The 20,595-nt window shown below is 38.6% G+C and overlaps 1 protein-coding gene across 12 annotated transcripts in view; it reads right to left on the bottom strand.

The window, feature by feature from the left end:
- Positions 1-20,595, bottom strand: part of CYRIA (CYFIP related Rac1 interactor A) — a 75,719-nt gene that overhangs the window by 13,334 nt on the left and 41,790 nt on the right. For 6 of the 12 annotated variants that reach the window (XM_074947580.1, XM_074947584.1, XM_074947585.1 and 3 more), the window contains 3 exons: positions 13,535-13,614; positions 13,275-13,355; positions 653-774 (listed from right to left, as the gene is read on the bottom strand). In XM_074947580.1, the coding sequence (XP_074803681.1) occupies positions 653-774; positions 13,275-13,355; positions 13,535-13,604 (273 nt within the window). In that variant the 5' untranslated portion in view covers positions 13,605-13,614. Of the gene's footprint in view, positions 1-609; positions 775-13,274; positions 13,356-13,534; positions 13,615-15,625; positions 15,688-20,595 lie in introns of those variants that run through there. The other 6 variants (XM_074947587.1, XM_074947588.1, XM_074947591.1 and 3 more) reach the window with 4 other exon arrangements.

The raw sequence follows: 20,595 nt of genomic DNA, 5'->3' as shown, positions 1-20,595 counted from the left end.
GATAATCATGAAGATCTTGTATCAGAGACCTTCACTCCTAACTTGGAAAATACCCCAGGTCAAGTGAGAGCTAAAGTAGATAGATACAATTCTGAATGCTAGCAGATAATTGGAGCATTTCAGAAGCTTTTCCTTAGACGATCATCTGTAGAATTATAATTGTGATGTATTTTTATGGTGTCATTTGACAGTCTTACATAGAACAGAAACTATTTTGCATTTTTCCTAATTTTACAGTGCCTTAATGATATTGAATTTTTTTCTAAATATGGACATTCAATTTTATGTACCTTTATGGGGGAAAAAAATTCTCAGAAGCAAAGTACAGTATTTAATTGTATTAACATTAAGATGTTTAAATGAAACACCACTGACCGTACTGTACCTATCATTGAGTGAGCTGTAGCTCACGAAAGCTTATGCTCAAATAAATTGGTTAGTCTCTAAGGTGCCACAAGTACTCCTTTTCTTTTATCACTGAAAGAGTTAATGTAAATTCTAAATATCTAATGTATTTTATAAGTACAGTTTTACTGAGTACTTTTAATATAAATAACTTTTGTGAACTATCTGGCATGCAAAGTAGAAATAAATACTGCAGGCTATTACTTGATGTTTCTTCAAGAGAAATGTCATTGCTATATTATCATACATCTCTTATTTCTTGTCCAGCTCCTTTGTAAGCCTGAAGGTCTGCAAGCAAGCTTTCAGAATCCTGTAAAACTGCATTGATCTGATTCCATACCTCCCTTTCTCCATCTGTAGGCTGTGCATCTAAGAAACATAAAGAGCAAATACACAATGTCATTAGAAATGAAATATGAATGTCAACATAATTCAGTTCCATTTATGGAGTTAACTCCAATTGGATCAGTCATAATTGATTCTGATTTTATTCTGGTATGACTCCACTAACTTCAAAGAAGTTATTCCTTTACATCAAAGAAAGGAAGATCAGAATCAGGCTCTGATCAAAAGCTGATCCAAGTCAATTCCCATTGATTTTGGTGGGCTTTAGATCAGAACCAGTGGCTTTGCTCAATTCCCCCCCCCACCCTTCAAGTCAATACACTCAAATGTTCAAAATATTGAGAGAGAAGGTGGGTGAGGTACTCTCTGTTCTTGGACCAACTTCTGTTGGTGAGAGAGACAAGCTTTCAAGCTTACACCTGAACAATAGCTCTTCATGTGTAAGCTCGAGAACTTATCTCTCTCACCAACAGAAGTTGGTCCAATAAGAGATATACCCTCATCCAACTGGTCTCTCTACCATGCTGGGACTCACATGGCTACAACAACATTGCATAGAAAAAAGTTAGAGGCATTTTTCAGAAGTAAATAAATTAGAAACTAGGACAACCTAACTGTGCTTAGCTGAAAGTTTCCTTTCTTTGAGTAATAAGTTCCAAAAATCCATTACAATGGCTACTTCAGCCTCCTTGCAGCTTGAGAGTAGAACCAGACCTGTCAGTCCCTGGCAGCAGGAGACAGCCCCATCCATCAAATTCCCTCTAGTTAGGACAACTGTGACAGCCCAGATAATTCACTTCTATTTTCCTAAATTAATACAAGACTTTAATTAATTAAAACTGTATTAAGTCAATGTTCAGTTGTAAACTTTTGAAAGAACCATAATATTTTGTTCAGAGTTACAAGCATTTCAGAGTTACGAACCACCTCCATTCTCAAGATGTTCATAACTCTGAGTTCTATTGTAAAAGTCTGAACACAGCCAAGAGAGCCAACAAGCACCCATGCTAGATACAACTGCCTTCAGTGACACATCAGGTGCTGATGTTTCAAGTGATGCTGGTGAAGTCTCGTTGCCTATATGCTCACTGGTTATCACTGAAAGTTTACTGCATCTCTCTTGGAGAAAATAAAATAGACATCACCAGCTTCAAGTGATGCTTGCCTAATATGAATTGCCAGCACTACCAACTGGTAAATCCTGTATCAAAGCCTCCAAAGTGGCCAGATTGGCTTTGCCTTTTACAGCCTCCACCAGCAAATTGTCATGGGGAAGGTGGAAAGCATAACTATTGTAACCCCTTGAGAAAAAAATACTTCATCAGCCCCATTAGAGATAGACAGGGAGATGCAAGGATGTTGTTATTCAACCAAACTAGTCATGAACAGGACAGTGGCAATCATTTACGCTATCTGTAAGAGCAGCCTCTTGAGGTACTCCTCAAAATGCCTGCCATGGGGTCCTAATGGCTCTGAAGCAGAAGGGACAATCCAGGCCATTTTCCTACTAACACTGGAGTCAGATGTTCTGGGGAAGAAATCATTGTCTCCTCCTCCTCCTTTATAGAGGGGAAAAAAACCAACTTGCCTTCAGTTTCCTCAGAGTCTAACATCCCTGATTCAAATGATGTTTCAGACCATGCAATTGCTGGAAGTGTAGCAAGTATGCATCAACATTAGCTGTGCAAAAGCCACTGTCAGGCAGCACCTTGCTTATCAGTCAAATATACAAAGGACTGTCTCTGTGGTGAAGCTGGTGCAAATACCTGGGATATCACTAAAATTATAGGACATGAGGACAATATAAAGCCAATCAATATCTCCTGCTGTCCCAAAGAATTTGTGATGTGGAGCAAAGGCACTGAAGTTAATGAGGCTGGGGTAATGCAAGGTCTTGGGTGGCCTCTTCAGGGAGTTGAAAATGAAGCCAAATGCAAGTTAAAATGTCTCCTCTTGAAGCAGACCAATCTTGGCATGTCACTGGGTGAGGCATCATATCTGCCAAAAGCATCACATCTGTCTGGCTTTGACTGACCTGAACATTAAGAAAACATGATGCCTTGAAGGCATTGCTTTGAGACCATCTTGTCAACACTGCCCATTACTGCACAGCTGTAATGCATAGCTCATCACCCAGCACTAATAATACAGAAAACAGCATAGAATGAAAGATACTGTATGTATGCTGTAGTCATGTCTTTAAGTTTAACGTCACAGTAACATTGAGTCCCCACCCTCATTTATCAAAAGCAATTATACAAAAGGTATTTTATGAGCTTGAATACCCCTCTCTCCCAGCATTACTTGTTACAGCAAATACTATACTTAAAAGGACTCCAAACACCATTAAATGCAATGATTTTTTTCCCAAAAAAAGTATTAGGGTAGAGATGTTAACCTCTCTATGGTTAAGATTTAAACCAGCTTTCCTTATAAACTCGATTTTGAGTTTCCTACCTTCTAAATTAGTCAAAATGAAACCAAGTCACCAGAAATTTCATGAGTATGATCATGTGCAAGGTGAATTTATTTTGGATGTTTTCAGCAAAGGCATTTCATTGAGGTGTTTACAAAAAAGTAAGAGGCAGTGGTTTCACTTTTTCTGGTTCCAACTCCAAACGCAGCTTTCCCTTCTAAACTTGTTGGTCTTTCAAGGACGAATGCACCTTTTGTGGAGGTTTTTTTTTTTTTGAAGGGTGAAGGAACACGTAAGGAAGAAATTATTGCTACTTAAAAGCACTTTTATGTATGTTAAAGGAACTTGCATGTCTGTTTTTTCAGAGTCTAGGAAGTTCACAACACCCGCATGCCAACTTCTTGAACTTTAAATAGCCCTGGTACTTTCTTTGAGCAGAAGTACCCAATAGGCCATTAAGGGAGTGTCAACCTCACAACACACATTACTTCCTGGATGCAATGCATTTGCAAAGGAACAGAACCTGGGATTCATGGGAGAACTGCATTCCCCAGTGTGAAGCTGCAAAAGTGGATGCCTAAGCAAAGGGCCTGGTCAAACCCATTCAGCATCCGCATGCTCTCAGGCCTTCACTCTGCAGATCTGAGGGGAATAGGAGGAGCGTAAGTTCCAACTGTCTTAAGTTCTTAGAACATAATGTACTACAGATATCGACTACTTCGTCTAATGATTGATGCCTCTATTCATGTATTAACAGGAAACTTGATTCTCCATCCAGAAGTTGCAAATGCTTTGAGCAATGGCGCTGACAATATCTGACCACAGTCAAGTTGCTAGCTAGCCCGAAGAGGGGATCCTTGGAAGCTTTATTACAATTTGCAGAAATAGTCATTAGCTGACAATCTAACTGAGACCCAATAACTTTTCTAACTGAATTGAACTGAAGCTCCACTGTTTTTTTGCTCGGAAATCACTGGGATATGAATAAAAAGTGTCTTGGATGATAGCATACCAGTCGGGGTGTTTAAAATAAAATAAAAAAAAAGAAAAGAAAGGAGTTCAGGAAGGTCAACATTTTCAGACCCTTGTGTCTCAAATTAGGCACATAAATTCCCATTTAGGCAGCTAGTCAGCCAGCTTGATTTTCAAAGATGCTAAACACCCACAACTATAATTGGCCTGGAAGAAGAAGAAGAAGAAAAAGGCTGCTTACTTAGGTGCCTAAATACAGACCTAAGACCATCTACTTCGAAAGTGTTGATCTTAGGTTTAGCATCTCTTGGGAATAAAATGGTTATTTGTACTAACAGTCCCAAATTCTCTCCTCTGTTGTTCCAAAGTTAATCATAATTTTTGAAAGTCACGTGAATAGAAATCAGAACAAATATTGGCTAATAGTTCAAAAATGGAATGTCAAGTTCTGTAGGGCACTCTTTAACTTACCATTTGGAACTGAACGTTTTGGAAGAGCCCCTGCTTTTAGAAACTGAAAAGTATTTTAAGGGCAGGGGGAGAGAAGAGAAGACCTGCTCAAGAAAAAACTTCCAAAATAACTTGTGAAGCTGCTATAAAACAGAACTCCTTCAAAGTTCAAAATTGACTGTTTTTGTTGCTTTAAGAAAACTCCAAAGTATTCCCAAAAAATTCCCAGAAAGATATTTTGTTCAGCTTTCTTTGTACCCCCTGAAGAAGGGCCTCCATGGGCAGCAATAAACTCTGGCAGTAAATCCTTTATGAGAGAGAAAATTCAGAGCCTGCTGAGAATAGCCTCAGGTGCTCAGGATTCAGTCTATTAGCCATTAATTTAAACATGGTCAGACCCAAACAGTACAGTGCCCCTTGAATTAACAAAATGCACATCATGAAATTCACCATAAGTGATAATAAAAGTTTTCATTAGTTGTGATACCTAAGATTCACATGACCAATTGGGAGTTAAGATTCTGGTTCTGTATCATTTACCTATTAACTCAAAATTTGATGGGGTAAGGGGAAGAAGTATAGGAGGTGTCTAATCAATTCAAGTCCAAATCTGTTTGAATGAGAATGCCCACATTACCAATGCCTCATGCTTCAAGAAGAATGCTCATTTGTTTTATTGCTGGAAGTAAAGAAAGATTATACTGGTAGTCCTTTATCAAAGTGATATGGCTTATGTTTATTTGGTCTGCATCCTACTCTTACAGAAGGGCTTTTGAAATTACTTTTTTCCCCCCACTCTCAGGAGATAAGACTTGCTTCCTGAATTGAATATCATTTGCTGGAGAGACTGTCTTGGGCACTGCTATTTGGTTTCAAGTCTGGAGTGAAAGATGATGATGGAAGCTGCTGAATCTACTCAGCTATTATATTGAGATATGTGCTGTGATTCACAGCTTTAATTTTTGCCTGTCTAGTTTTTTTAAAAAAATTTGTCTAGGTTCTTATGGCACTGATCACCACAGTACCTGCCCAACTCAGGAAAACTACTCCTGTGTATGCAGAACTCCCTTTGCTTGCAAGACAATATTACAGAGAAGTATTACCTCCTTAGCTCCTACTTCCAGCTCCAGTTTAGAAGTATACTTCCTTGTCAAGAAAAATTAAACTGATCACATAGTTGGTTACATGAAAAAAAATTAGAGTGGTAAAGGATTTTTCTGTACCTGAAATCCCTAAGCACCACAGATGAAATGTAAGAAAATGGAGCTGGTCAACATTTTTGAAATTGATGAAATTTCAAAATTTGGATAAAGAAAAAGTTGAGATGATTTCTATCCTTCTCACCTATTTTTCAGCCAACAGTAGAGCTAGTCAAAATTTTACAAATTTTGAATTAAAAGGGGGTGTGAGAGAGAGAGAGAGAGAATTTTCACACAAATATTCAAGAATCCCCAGCTCATTTTTTTCCCCAAATAGCCCTAGTAAGAAAGTCAAGAATTTTATGTCAAAAGAGTTCGAAACACTAAGGACAAAAAGATGAAAAGAGCAGGCTGGTGATAGATGTTTGAGACAATAGTGAGATCCTTCAACTGATGAAAAGAAAGAGCAGCTGGAAGTAGACTGGAGTCTTATGTATTGTTAATTGAAAATTACATAGTAGGATTTTTCAAATCCTAAAGTGAAGATGTCCTGCTATTCATCTGTATCAAATTATAGAATTACTGGTCAACCCAGAAACAGCAGCTATGGAGAATCAGCATTTAACAAACATGTAACATGCTACTTTGCTGGGAGAAGATAGCTGGCTGTAGGGATGAGCTGCACTACCTCAACTACCTCAAAAAGATTGGTTTCCCAAAGAAAGCATTAGGGATTGCAATCCAGTATGACATTTTGTATCCATGACATGAAGTGATATGTCATCTCACATACCCCCCACTTTTCAGCTGATATATCCCGAGGGCTAGTGAAGAATTGCAAGATAATTTACAAAGATATATATTTCTGAGTTGATGCAGAGATAACACTTTGAGAGTACAGTGTCCTGTTAAGTTACAAAATGCAGTAAACAGAATTTGCTGTGCCCAAATTGTTACTTTTTTTTAAAAAGAAGGTAACATTCTCCAGACTGCTTTCCCAAATCACAGTGCTGTATGTTTGTCTGCACATTAACTTCACACCCAAGGAAGCTATTGAAGAGCAGTTATTCTGTGCAATGGCTGAAACAACATTTTTTGCCTCAGTTGGACTTCATTTTAATAATTGTAGGAAAACAGAACCCAAAGAAGGAATGCACTGAGCTAAAACACTGCCCCTTTTAACCAGAAGCATCACTTTGTAGAGATCTAGCTGCCCTGGCACACAGGTGATATGTGCCTGGAATAAAACCCTGTAAATGCATACATGCAGATTATCATTCTTCTACATTTATCCAAGATTCATCCATGAATCTGGTAAAAAAAATGTTTAAGAAAACGGATAGCTAATTTGACTCATTTTATACGTTGTATTTGATACTGAATGAACTGAGATAACCAATACTGACTTGATTTAAATACAGTATAGTCAAATATATGCTGAACAAGAAAAGGAATCTTTGCAGCCTTGAGAAAATTAACATAAGTAACCAACTTGTCCTTATTTACCTAGATATATGTGCATATTTTCTGAAACCTATTTGTACTTCTGGTTATCAACAAAAATCTTAACCAACGGAGTTAATGTTCAAATGCACATCCCATTTAACACAACGGCTTAAAAATAATCAAGGAAATCATCAGTTAAGCAAATAGTCATATCAAACCAGCCTCAATTCCCAGGTCTTACCACACAAACACACAATTTGCTGCACAACAAACTCCACAGCTATACCACAAACTCTTTCAATTATAAACAGCCACTCACAATGCACACACTCTACGATTAGAGAGCACTCATACAAAACATGAACTCAGACCTGGGCCAGATTAAGATATTTTGTTAGTAGAAATACCTGTAACAACATGTTACATCCATAAAGTATGAATTTGGAATGTCTGCACTGAGGCACTGGTATATCAAGAGCTCTCCATGTGCTGCTTTGTAGATACTCTAGGGAGCCCTTCATTTACTGATGACTTAGCACAGGACACCCTCTTCCCTGTCCACATGCTTCTTGCTCACCTACATCCTTACACAGTCTCAGCTCAACCATTCGTCCTCAACCCATAACTTGATTCTCACACACACCCCGGACTTCAGCCCGTTTTCTAACAACATAATTGGGAGTGGCAGTGTGTTTAGTATAAGATCATTTAACCTCCAGTCATGTTCCAGAGGCGCTCCCCTCCCACCCACCTTTGTAGGGTGCAACTAACATGCTCAGGTGTGTCACATTGGGATCCTCCTCAGCAAGCCATGGGAAGTTCAACAGAGGGAAGAGCATCCTCAGGACCTGAGCTATTAAGCTCTGCTCCTCAGGTATATTAATTTGCAAGTCTCCTTCTCTATCTGATCTTTTACCCCATCTAATAGTGAGCAGAGAAGGAAGAGATTTACAAAGACAGTGTGCACCGCAGGCCATCACCTAAACTCTGGAGGCAATTTTTTTCTTGGGGTCCACTTGTAGTTTGCCAGAAAGGGGCTTCAGTCTTTTGGAACCAAGCAGATGTGTCAGGTGCAGACATCTATTGGTGGAAGCGATCACATTTGCCAGGGGCCCGGAATGGGTGGGCCAGGGAGCTAGAGAAAGGCTAGAGTGGTGGTTGGCTTGAGTCTGTTTACAGGCAGGACTACTCAGCCAAACCAAAAGATGCCACATCATTTTAAAGCAGATAGGGGACAAATTAAGCAGCACAGCTGGGGAGCAGCCGTATCAAGTAATACTGCATGTATGTCATTCTACTTTCATCATGCCACAGCTCAGTCTACATCCCCATGATCAGGCTAGTGAATTCGGAGGAGTGGAGATAGGAAGCAGGGAGACAGGCCAAGCAGCAAAGCCAGGAAGAAAGTGCCTGAAAACAGAAGTAATCCTACAGTGGGATAGTTCCATCTGCTTCTTTTGGTGGAAATAACGCTCCTTATGATGAATAACTTTCTTTAATTTGTTTGTATTTTAAAATTTCAGTGGTGGCCCGTGCCTGAGAAAAGACACTGGTGTAGAACGTATGTGAACTCTGCAGTTTGTAGTGACTGTGATTGTGTAGCTATAGTTAACAAGAAATATCAGACATACTTAGGGCTAAAATTTCATAGATGGTTGATTTTAAAAAAAATCTGTTTTCTCTAGAGAAGCTGGCAAGTATTTTATCCAGAAAACGTTCCATAAAATTTACTTCTCCCCTGAACAATAGTGGTGTTAAATTTTGAGACTGAATTCAATAATTAATATGTGAAATGCAGCAAATTTAGTCGTGCTTTAAGTGAAAAGCTCAACACTACCTTAACAATGGACTCCTCCATAATATTTGACAGCATTAATACATCAAGGGTCCAAATGCATTGGAGAGTGCCATTTGCACTCCATTATAGAATGTATGGGGTAGGATTTGGCTTTTAGCATGAATGTATCTTACCACTTTGAAAGCATCCTGATTTGTCATACATTTCCTGTATCCTTTTCTGCATTACCCTCAGCCTCCTTTTCTTGGCAAGATAATTGAGACAGTGGTAACACCCAAGCTCCATTGGTATCTCTGCCAGCACCCCTGAAGTCATCATAAATCAGCTGTCAGATATCTAGATATGGCACTGAAATAGTTCTGCTGGTACTCATTGTTTACCCAAACCCACTGAGAAGTAGCGGGGGGTGGGGGGGAGGCCACTTCAATTTTTTGAAGCCTTTGGTACTGCTTATCACACTGTGCCGATGACATGTATACAAGATCTTGCAGAAGCAAATGGGACAACATGCTACTGGTTTCATTCAATCTTATCAAACAGGTCCCAGGGGATCATGATTGGCCTTTACTCCTGGGCACCAAGGCACTAGCACAGGGAGTATTGCAAGGCTGAATATGCACTCAATTTCTCCAAGCTCTGTTATGCAGATATTGAAGACCCCAGAACCTCTGATGCTGGTGCAATCCGCTGTCTATTTCCTTCTCTGAGGAGGCAGGCCGTGCCATCACCAACATGTCCCAGTGCCTAGAGAGGTCAGCAGGTGGATGAAGAGCAACTGGCTCGAGCCAGGTAAGAAATAATGGTGGCAGGAAGGGAGAAATGCATTGAGGAATCTGGCAATATTACCAGTTATTGGAGGTCCTCAAACCATAGACTATCAAGATAATACAAAGCCTTGGAATCAGGGAAAACACTGTCATGCCAGAAATTCCAATCTGGGGACAATACAATCAAAGGCAGTTGTCCCAAACAAAACTAATATTGACTAAGACGGCAGTAAATCAGACATGTCATTACAGTACGTTAAGCGTACTAAGACCTTTCTGGACTTAGATGATTACCTAAGCTTGAGGAATACAGAGCTGGTTTGGGTTTATGATTTCAGTTGACACATTTAGAGTAACATCTGAGTAACAAAGATCTAATGTTTATTAGCCCTTCCCTACTGGTTCTCATCATAATCTCTAAAGCAGTAGAACATGGTCAGATTCATTAAAGTCTCAGCACTTTTAAAGTTACATACCAGATATGTTGGACAACACTCGAGGTGAAAATTGTTTTTGTTGTTTAATTGCTACATAACAATCTCACTTTAAGAACTATAAATCTAAAACCAAGACTACACATACACTGTATGCATCCCCTATCTCCAAACCATCCTGACACATCGCTTGGCTATTGTGCACCTGTGATAAACAGGAAGGTCTGTGACACAAAGCCTGTGTGTTTCACACAATGAAGTGTAGAAAGAGTTCTGAGAGATAGTCCTAAAATAAATGTGTTAACTTCATAAAAAGCTGAAAGATGATTGAACTCAACTGTTTTCAGATGTAAAACTATATTCTGAGAAGAACAGCTATAATATATATTATATCTTAATAAAATGTAAAGATACAATTGAAAACTTGCCCCTATATAAATAATGAGGAGTGATGGGGGCACAGAGGCTATAAAAGAGGGTGTGTGTGTGTGTGTGTGTGTGTGTGTGTGTCACAGACAGTTCTATTTTTTCCTGTTTCTATTGTTTGCTTTTTAGGCAAATTAATTTTTTGAGTGAAAATTATCTTATTGAAATACAGTGAAGACAGTCTTAATCATGCAAGGGACCAACAACAACTGGTTGCAGAACAGAGGTGGTCTCTTAATGAACATGGAACAGAATTGTGCTCAACATAGCCCCAGTCTTCCACCACTTATGCATGTGTTTACCACTACATGAGTAGTCCCATAGAACTGACTGCATTACTCAGACTTAAATATGAGCAAAGTGCTTGCAGGATCAGGGCATACATTTGGGAATTCTTTAGGGTGGTCTCTAAAGCGAGGAGGTTCCCATGAAGGGCAGTATCTTGTTTCACTGTGTATCAAAATAAACTGGGCCACTTCCCAAGTCCAGAAGCATGGTGGATGAGTTCCCAATAACTTTACAGTATGCTCGCCCCCTCAAAGAAAATTCAACAATGCAAAACAAGTAAGTTGGGGGAGGATATTGGTTAGTGTGTATTTTAGAAAAGCCTTCTGAAGTGTCAGCTTTGGTGGCATTTTAATTGACTTAAACCTAAAACTAGAAACCTTAAGAATACAGGAAGTTAGAAAACAAGTCCAGCAAGAATTCAAGTACATTCTTATGCATGCACATTAGTTTAAGAGCCTCTTTTTTATGCTATAATGGGGTCAATGTAAAGTACATTCAAGCATGCAGCTAAGGGAATCTTCTGATGTATTTATTTTATACATTTTAGACTTGACCCAATTCAATCATGTAGTACCTTTAAAAGTAATAACAAAACCACAGAATTATTAACCTTTCACTCAGCAGTGTCAACTAATTTAAATTTGTAGGCACTTTTGCTCCTCCATAGTTGGGAGTGGCAGACAAGTGTATGCATGTGCCTATAATAATAATTACTAGTCGCTGTCCTTGGGGAGTGGGTGTTCTCTGCATTACCCCACTTCATTTCTTGTTGGCAACATACTTCAGGAAAATCCAATTCCAGTGCCAAGATTTTAAAAATAGGTATTTTTTCCTTCAAGGCCTCCTACAGCCAGACCACCTGTCTTCTGCCAAGTCTGCAGTTCTGGCAGAAATACCGTTTTTTCCAATCCATGACATGATGGTACTGATTGAACAGTGCATCCCCAAGGCAGTGAGATGCCCCCATAAAAGCATAGAGGCAGGTGTAGAGCTCAATTAGAATACTCTAAAGTTTGATAACCGGATTACAAAGGTTTGGGACAAAGGTTTGACACCCCAGTTTTACAATAAAAAGTATTTACATTAATTGGACAAGAGAGAGGATGCAAGGCTTACAAACTCAAATTTCTACTTGCGCTATTTATTTATTTATTTGTTTATTTATTGGAACTAACAGATTAAACTCTACAAGTAGTACCAGCATGATTCTTCATAACTTAGTAAATTAAGATCTGGGAGGGGAAATTGTTGTATGTCCAAACAACACTATTTCCAAGCTGTAGCCTCAATTCAGGAAAGCATACTCAAGTGGTTTCTTGAACAGGCACTGATTTAAGAACATGTTGACCTGAGTGTGTAAATAATGTCATTGTTTTTCTGTTAAGAATTAAAAATAAATGACTAGATTTTTTTTTAAGGTGGATCTAATCTTTTAAAAGTATGACTTTAGAAAACAGGTGGGTATCAAATTCTTCAAGCAGAGTATTTTAGGACAAGTACAAATTTGGACTCAGACTGAAATTGTCCTTGTCATTCTTCCAAGAGAACTTGATAGAAGTCTGTAATTAATTATTTCTGCCAGAACCATTGTTTAATAAAGATATTTAAATACTCTAAGAAAAAAAGCCATGCCAACATGCATTGGTATAATTTAAAAAGGCATTTAACATAAGTAGCAGAATTAAGATTCAATCTATGTTTAAAAAGGTGATAGCCAGTTTTCAAGAGAATGTCTAGAATATATGCAGGAGAACTAACCAGTAAAAAATGAATCATCTTGCATCAAGGTACAGATGTGGTGAGAAAATTAGCATGTAACATTACATTTTGCAAGCTGACGGACGTGTGACAAAGAGATGCAATAAAGCCTATATACAGACCACATTTTCATTTTTAGGAGTTATAAAAATAACCCAGTTTATTCAGTATTGAACAATGCAAAGAAAAGTGCCATCTGAACAATTTATGTTGTAGTTATTGATATATTTGGTACTTATTTTAAAAAAAAAACCTTTTATATGACGAAGTAACAAAATAAAATATTGTGGGTTTTTTTTATGATCCTTAAAAAAAGTTTAAGGCAATCAAAGCCTTTCATCAGAAACATTAGTATGTGTGTGTTTACTTTTAGGATAGATACGATGTGTACTGAAACCAAGTCAGGACGAGACTTTACTCTTACATTTATCCTCTTTGCCCAACAAGATTTTAGCCATTTTACAGTAAAATGTTTTACAAGTATTTATCAGAATTCAATATTAAACAGAAGCATACATGAATTTGTTTACAAATCTCTTTTGAAATATTGTATGATGCATAAATCCACACACTATTAGGAAAAAATTATTAGGAATAAAGGCGGCAAGCCAGGCAAGAAGTTTTGCTCACTTTCAAAGTCAAGGAAGAAATTTGCCCCCTGATCAAGTTCTGTGCAAGTGAGTACTTTTAAAAAGCTTTCATATGCGGTTACTGAAAAACAGAAAAGAAAGAACAGGCATCCTGAGTGAATGAACGATCTTAGACATAGATTTGGATATTCTGATTCTGCTAGAAACTTGCCACTATATTTGATCATTAAAAAGTTCTCTCTACTAGCTTTTAAGTCATGGAAAAGATTCTCTCATTGTATTGTAATTTTTTGAACTTACTTTCAAAATCCAGGAAAAAATGTGGATAGTTTTCAATTTCCCTGGTAAGGACCTTAAGAAGATTACCCATCCCAGCAAACCTAGTGAATGCAACAAAATCATAAAATAATTATACTGCATATGCAAAATTAGAAAGTCAAAACTAAGGGCTTGACACAGTCTGCAACATCTATTAAATTTTATGGTAAGTTCTGGACCTTACAGAAAATGTTTATTATTAATTGTGTGGTATTTATTTACATACCAATGCGGAAAGAGTGAGGCCTTGTCTATACTTGGAAATACCTCTAATCGAGAAACAGACGGTCAGCAGTCAGGGTACATGCATTTGTACTGACCCTTACATTTAGGTGAAGATACGTTGGAGTTACTTCACTTTGCAGAACTGACAAACCCTGAATGGTTGTGAATCCTCCCGATTGCTGAATCAGGAATATTCCAAAGAAAAACAAGGTCTCAGTCCTGGATTTATATTTAAAAATAGAAACCCAAGAAGTCATCTATTGAAAAAAAAAAAAAAAAAAAAACAAAAAACCCACCATCCATTAATCTAAGGAACAGAACCAAAAAGTTACAGTTCTCTGTGTTTCTAAATAGCATTATCATCATAAGCACTACTACAAAAACTGTTGAACTTTACCCCTTCATTGTAGTATAATTATTTTTTTTTAAATGGATAACCCCTTAAACCTCGTATGCATCGTTAGCGACTTAAACACCCAGGCCCCATCTTAACGAAAAAAACTCCCACTGTCAGAGAAAAATTGACAGAAATTCCTGAAAAAGTGGAGTGTCTCATTGACAGAGATGAAAGAGGACCTCTGTATGGCCTTGTCTTTGCTGGAAAGTTTTACCAATTATACCAGTATAATCTTTCTATATGGAGACTCTTATTCTGGCAGAGTATAAAAAGACTTTTCAGGTTAGTTTAACCCCACTTCCCGAGAGAGAGAGAGAGAGAGAGAGAGAGAGAGAAGCTAAACTGAAAAAGGGTTATAATAGGAGAGAAAAAGTGTTAAACTAAGTTAATATGAAAAACTTCCATATTTAGACAAAGCCCATAGCAATCTAGGACCACAATATTTCCCCTTTACCTTCATCTACACAATTACCTCTTTCAGAAGTACTATATTATAAGATAAGTGAGGAACTACATTAATGACAATTTTAGCATGGCATATATGTTTGTCAAACCCTATCATCCATAGATCTTCGGACTGGCACCTGATAGTCATCTGTTTTTTTAAGTTTAATCTCTCTCTCTCTCCCCCTCCTCCTTTCTTCATTTAAAGGAATATTAGACCACACACACAAGACTCTGACTTATTAAGCACACATACAATGTTCATATACCCAATTTGAGGAGTGAGGTTTTTTCCAATGGTCCTATAAACCTTGGGAATGAAAGGTGACACGACACCTGCCTGTTACACATTTAAAGGATGTTTTTCCATGACAAGGAAGAACAGGAATAGCCTTGTAGTGGAATGTTTCTAGGATTTTAAAGCAGCCCTGTTTATTTCACAAAGTGTTATAAATGAAATTAACAGCCAATGATATATGATCTCACTTCATCTAGGAAGCCATATTAGGCTTTAAATGGTTGTATATTTTTCATGGAATTCAACTATCCAGAAGTTTCCTTTCCAGAACACCTCTAACGAGCAGACTGTCAAGCCCTTTACAATTAGCAACATTTTGCATTCAAAATATTAAAACGTGAACATCAGTTTTTTCAGAAAGTTATACCAGCTCTTATGTAAAAACAAAGATTATTTTTTTTTAAACTACTGAGTTTAACTTTCCAATTTGATTATAAAAATGAACAAAATGCAAACGGAACCAAAATTAGTTTATACAGTACTAAATCATGTATTTCTTCAGTAATGTAACATTTCATCCCAACAATGGTAATACATTGCTACCAGAATCATGCAGAAGAAACAATATGCAGATCTCAATTTCCTTTTCATAATCATGGAAGAAGCAATGCACTGTTATTGAACCTTTGCTTTAAGAAAACAGTTAACATGACCCAGTTAGTCCCACTTTGGATTCCTCACTTCCAACTCCTTTTAAATTTTGTCTTACCTCACTGTTCAGACAGCATCTGATGAAGCAATTTCTTCTAGTTCCAAAGTCAGCACTACATCCAAAGACTGGCTTGGTTGATAGCATGCTAGAAACAGCAAGAAAGCAGTTCCCTTTCCAAAAAACGAACACGCTAGTCTGAGACTAAAACTCTTATTTCTCACCCTAGATATTTTATGACTACACTGTAGTGCAGCACTCCAGGGCTAAAGAAAAAAATTCTAAATACATTTCATGCAAGTAAATTTTCCTGGACTTAAGTTACATATACCTGAACTTCCAAATGGGGGAAGGAAAATACATTAAAATGGAATAGTCAGGTAATTAAATTATTTTGACCTCAAGTTTCATTTGCTCCCCGTCATAAAGAAGGATCGTTTAACAAATAGTGATTTCATAGTGATCACTGCTGATGATCATGCTACCACTTCTGATGTTCTAGAAGGTGAAACTTCAACATCTTTTACCACTGGTGTCTAAAGCTACATAAACAAAAACATGAAAACTCCCATATCAAGAAGATTTGGTGACGCTGATTACTCAGTGTTGCTCCTTGTTTTGTAGTACTAAAACCAAAAGGACAATAAAAACCAAAGAGATATGGGGTTGAACAAAATCTTGTCCCAAATTATTGAACTGACAGACTAGAATACAATGTTCAACATCCTCTTAAGGGTTTCTGTTCATGGATTAAATGGAAAATCCAACTTCAACTATTTTTAAAAAAAATTAAACATCCTATTTCCCAGTCTTCACATTGGGCCCATTCTTTCCTTCTACATAGCACTCCACTTCTTCCACTATGAGAACAGTAAACCAGATGGAGTTAGTAGATTTGTTTGGCAGCAGTCTTTAGACTCAGACAAGTACTTTATGTGCATACACACCACAGTAGCTCAACATAAATGGAAGCTTTTAAAGAACTAAATTCCACCTACAATCATCCTCACAAACTAAACATAATCACAAGTTCTCACAAAAAGCAAAAGATTAAAAACAAGTTGGGAGTCTCTATATACCAAGTTAGTTAGTTTGGAGCTATGAGAAACCAAAACACACTTTAGGATAGTGTTGAAAAAGTGAGATTACCTTATCTTTGAATACTCACAATTCCCAAAAACACTATGTAAGATTTGCTTTAGACTTTTCGGGGGGGGGGGGGAACCTATGTTGAGCCAAGATCATATACATGAAATTTCAGGCAGACTGGTTTAATTCTGGAAATGTTGGGAGAGACCTCTAACATAGTCACCTTCAACCCTCTAGAGAAACTAGCATCTATCCATTTATCCATCCTGGTATCCCAACCTGAAACATAAATGTAGCTCTTCCTAATTACAAAGCCCATAAATCTCAGGAATAAGAAACATTGTGTATCTGTTGGAAACACTCACAAAGCCTGTCAAGCCAATAAGTTATTGAAGTTCAATTTGGATTTTAGGCACAGTCTTCTTAGCATATGCGCAGTGTGCCTCACATGGCACGTGACCAGGCAGAGTGTGAGACTATCACACCAGAAGGGATGAAATCACGCTAGGGCAGGGGTGGGCAAACTACGGTCAGGGGGCCGCATCCGGCCCTTCAGACCTTTTAATCTGACCCTTGAGCTCCCGCTGGGTAGCGGGGTACGGGACGTGCCCTGCTCTGGCGCTCCAGCCAGGGAGCGGGGTCGGGGGCGTGCCCCACTCTGTGCGTGCCATGGCTCTGCGCGGCTTCTGGAAGCAGCGGCATGTCCCCCCTCCAGCTCCTACATGTAGGGGCAGCCAGGGGGCTTTGCACACTGTCTCTGCCCCAAGCGCCGCCCCCGCAGCTCCCACTGGCTGGGAACTGAGGCCAATGGCAGCTGGGGTGGGGGGAGGGGAGGAGAGGGGAGGCACCTGCAGATGGGGCAGCACACAGAGCCACCTGGCCATGCCTCCACATAGGAGCTGGAGGGGGCGGGGACACACCACTGCTTCCAGGAGTTGTTTGAGGTAGCTGCTGTCCGGAGCCTGCACCTCTGACCCCCTCCCATGCCCCAACCGCCTGCCCCAGCCCTGATCCCCCTCCCACCCCGTCGGTCCCAGCCCAGAGCACCCTCCTGCACCCCCAACCCCTCATATCCAGCCCCATCCCAGAGCCCACACCCTCAGCTGGAACCCTCACCCCCTCCTACTCCCCAACCCCCAATTTTGTGAGCATTCCTGGCCCGCCATACAATTTCCATACCCAGATGTGGTCCTCGGGCCAAAAAGTTTGCCCACTGCTGTGCTAGGGACAGCTAACTATAAGCAAGGTTCCTAAGCAAGGTTCTACCACAGTTTTCAGGGATATGAATAGAAAGGTTTTGAACAAGGAGGTGAGGGGGAAGGGTGTTTCAGAAAAGAAAAAATGCAGGACTCCCCATCCCCCCCCCCCCCAGGGTGCCTGCCTTTAGTTTTTGACTCAAAGTCACTCAAAAAATTTATGTGCATATAATATTTGACTACAGTATGTTAAAAATGCCTGTAGTTTAATGTAGCTCAGAGAGTTACAATTTTCAACATTGTTTCCACCAGTTGAAACATTCTAATATAGGAAAGGCCTATTCAGGATCCTTACTGGGGCAGGGGAAGCTATGAGTGTTGCTAGCATAGGGTCAACAGCAGTGTTAACAGTTAATAAATACAACATGTTAATACATCTCATATTTCACAATTGTTCTAGCTCAAACCTCAGACAAATACATTTGTGTGGAGAGCTGACTGCTCTACCATATTTCAGGGTATAAAATGCAGAATTTCTACAAAATAACTTCCACTGGAAAAATCTCAAATGCAGTATTTTAAGCTTTATCATGAACGAACATGTAGAAGTGAAACCAGTTTGCTTGTAAACTTTAATCTGATAAAGAATCTTTTGTAGTAATGGTGAACTCTACAAAATAGCAGCTAATTACTTCAGCTCGGGGGTGTGACTATAACTTGTCTCCTCGATCACACAGAGTAGATACTCAAGTGAAAAGCTGATAGACTAGCAAATCATGTATAATCATTAGTTTAGTTTTAGAAGAGCACAATGTTCCATTTCACTAACCTGGAAAGTATTTGCTCTCTAGTACTGTGGACTCAGTTTAAAAGATGAGCTCCAGCTCAACATACACATGATTAAAATGTGTGTACTGTAATACTCCTAAATGGGGTTCCAAATTCTGTTTAGAGTCCAAACCACTTAAAATTCTAGAAATAACTTATCTTTCAGTGGTATGCTTTAAATCAATGAAGTGCTGACATCAGAATCTCAGCTATATATTTATGCTTTCTTCGGCTCTCCAAACAGTTCAAATTTAGTTATGAATTTACACAAGCATATAAGAAAAATATCTTTTCTATTTCATTTACATAATTTTTCAGGACAGTTATCAAGTCCCAATTTATTCCTTAAGTGCTCCATTTTGAAGCTCTAGACAAAAAAACAAATCAAAACAAAAAACAATAAAACCAGAGAGGTCATAATAAAAAGCAGTGAGGGTTGAGGAGGTTATGTTGTTATGCCCGTTTATAAGCGCATATCTGGGATCAGACCTGAAGAAGATCTCTGTGTAGCTTGAAAGCTTGTCTCTTTCACAAACAGAAGGTGATCCAATAAAAGATATTACCTCACTCACCTTGTCTCTCTACATTCATTGAAATCGATGCGGGGGGAAGAGGAGGACACTTACTGCCTCAGGCCTTGCATGCATGGGGGAAAATGACCAGAATAACTAAATTATACAGGAATATTTACTTCTAAATAGTTAAACTACAGGTATAGTTAAATCTTTGCAGGACTGGGGGGTCTTTGGGAGAGCGTCCAGTCTTGAGAATTTGCTCTCACATGTATGGCTGCCTTCAGGGCACGATGTAAAATTTACTTTGTTTTCATTGTTTTAAAATAAAATTTGTTTCTAATTTTATAAATTAACATATCAGTAGCAAAATATACCAATGTGCTACAAGTAATAATGAAGGGAAAAAGTGATCATTACATCACCTGCCCTAAAAAAATTAGGTGGGAAAACTTTCCCTCCCAGCTCTAGTTTCAGTTTAGCTGAAAGTTTAACCATTACTGGGAAGGGGGAGGGGCAGGTGGCAAAGGAGAACAATAGAAAGATTTAAAAAAAAAAAAAAAAAAAAAAACCTACAAACTCTGTGCCTTAATACCAGATTGTGGAAGGATGTTCTCAAACTCCTACCAACCTCTTTGTATAACTCACCAACATCTATTCTGCCTCATGTAAGAAAGAATGGGCGGGAAGGAAATCAGATTTTCACAGTTTACTGAAAGTGATGTCTATTCTGGTGCACAACCAGAGTGTTCGCCTGAGCTTCATCACCCACACACCAGTCAGTCAAGAAGCCCAGTAAACAAGCCAATGAGCACATTCAAGGGAAGCCAAGCTCAAGGAACTCAGAGACCACACAAATTCATATATTCACAGAGTTTAAGGCCAGAAAGAACTATCAGATCATCTAGCCTGACCTCCTGTATAACACAGTTCATATAATTTCACCCAGTTATCCCTGCATTAAGTCCAATAACTTATGTTTGGCTAAAGCATATCTTCCAGAAAAGCATTCAGTCTTGATTTGAAGATATCAAGAGATGGAGAATCCATTACTTTATGTTTATAGTTTGTTCCAATGGTTAAACACTCACTATTACATTTTCTGCACAGATTTCCCATTTGAATTTTTCTGCTTTAACTTTCAGCCATTGGTTCTTGGTATAGCCTTTCTGTAACAGAGTAAATATCACTTTAGTACCTGGTATTTTGTCCTCATTAAGGTACTTATACATTGTAATCAAGACACCTCTCAATCTTTCTGATAAGCTAAACAGAGAAATTTAAGTCTCTCACTGCAAGGCATTTTTTCTCATCTTTGAATCATTTCCATGGGTCTTTCCTGCACCATCTCCAAATTTTTCAAAACCCTTTTAAAAATGACGACAGAACCAGACTGAGCTTTCCA

The sequence above is a fragment of the Natator depressus genome, chromosome 3 (assembly GCF_965152275.1).
Source record: "Natator depressus isolate rNatDep1 chromosome 3, rNatDep2.hap1, whole genome shotgun sequence".
NCBI lineage: Eukaryota > Metazoa > Chordata > Testudines > Cheloniidae > Natator > Natator depressus.
The sequence above is the reverse complement of the archived record's forward strand: the minus strand, read 5'-3'. Positions and strand labels throughout refer to the sequence as shown.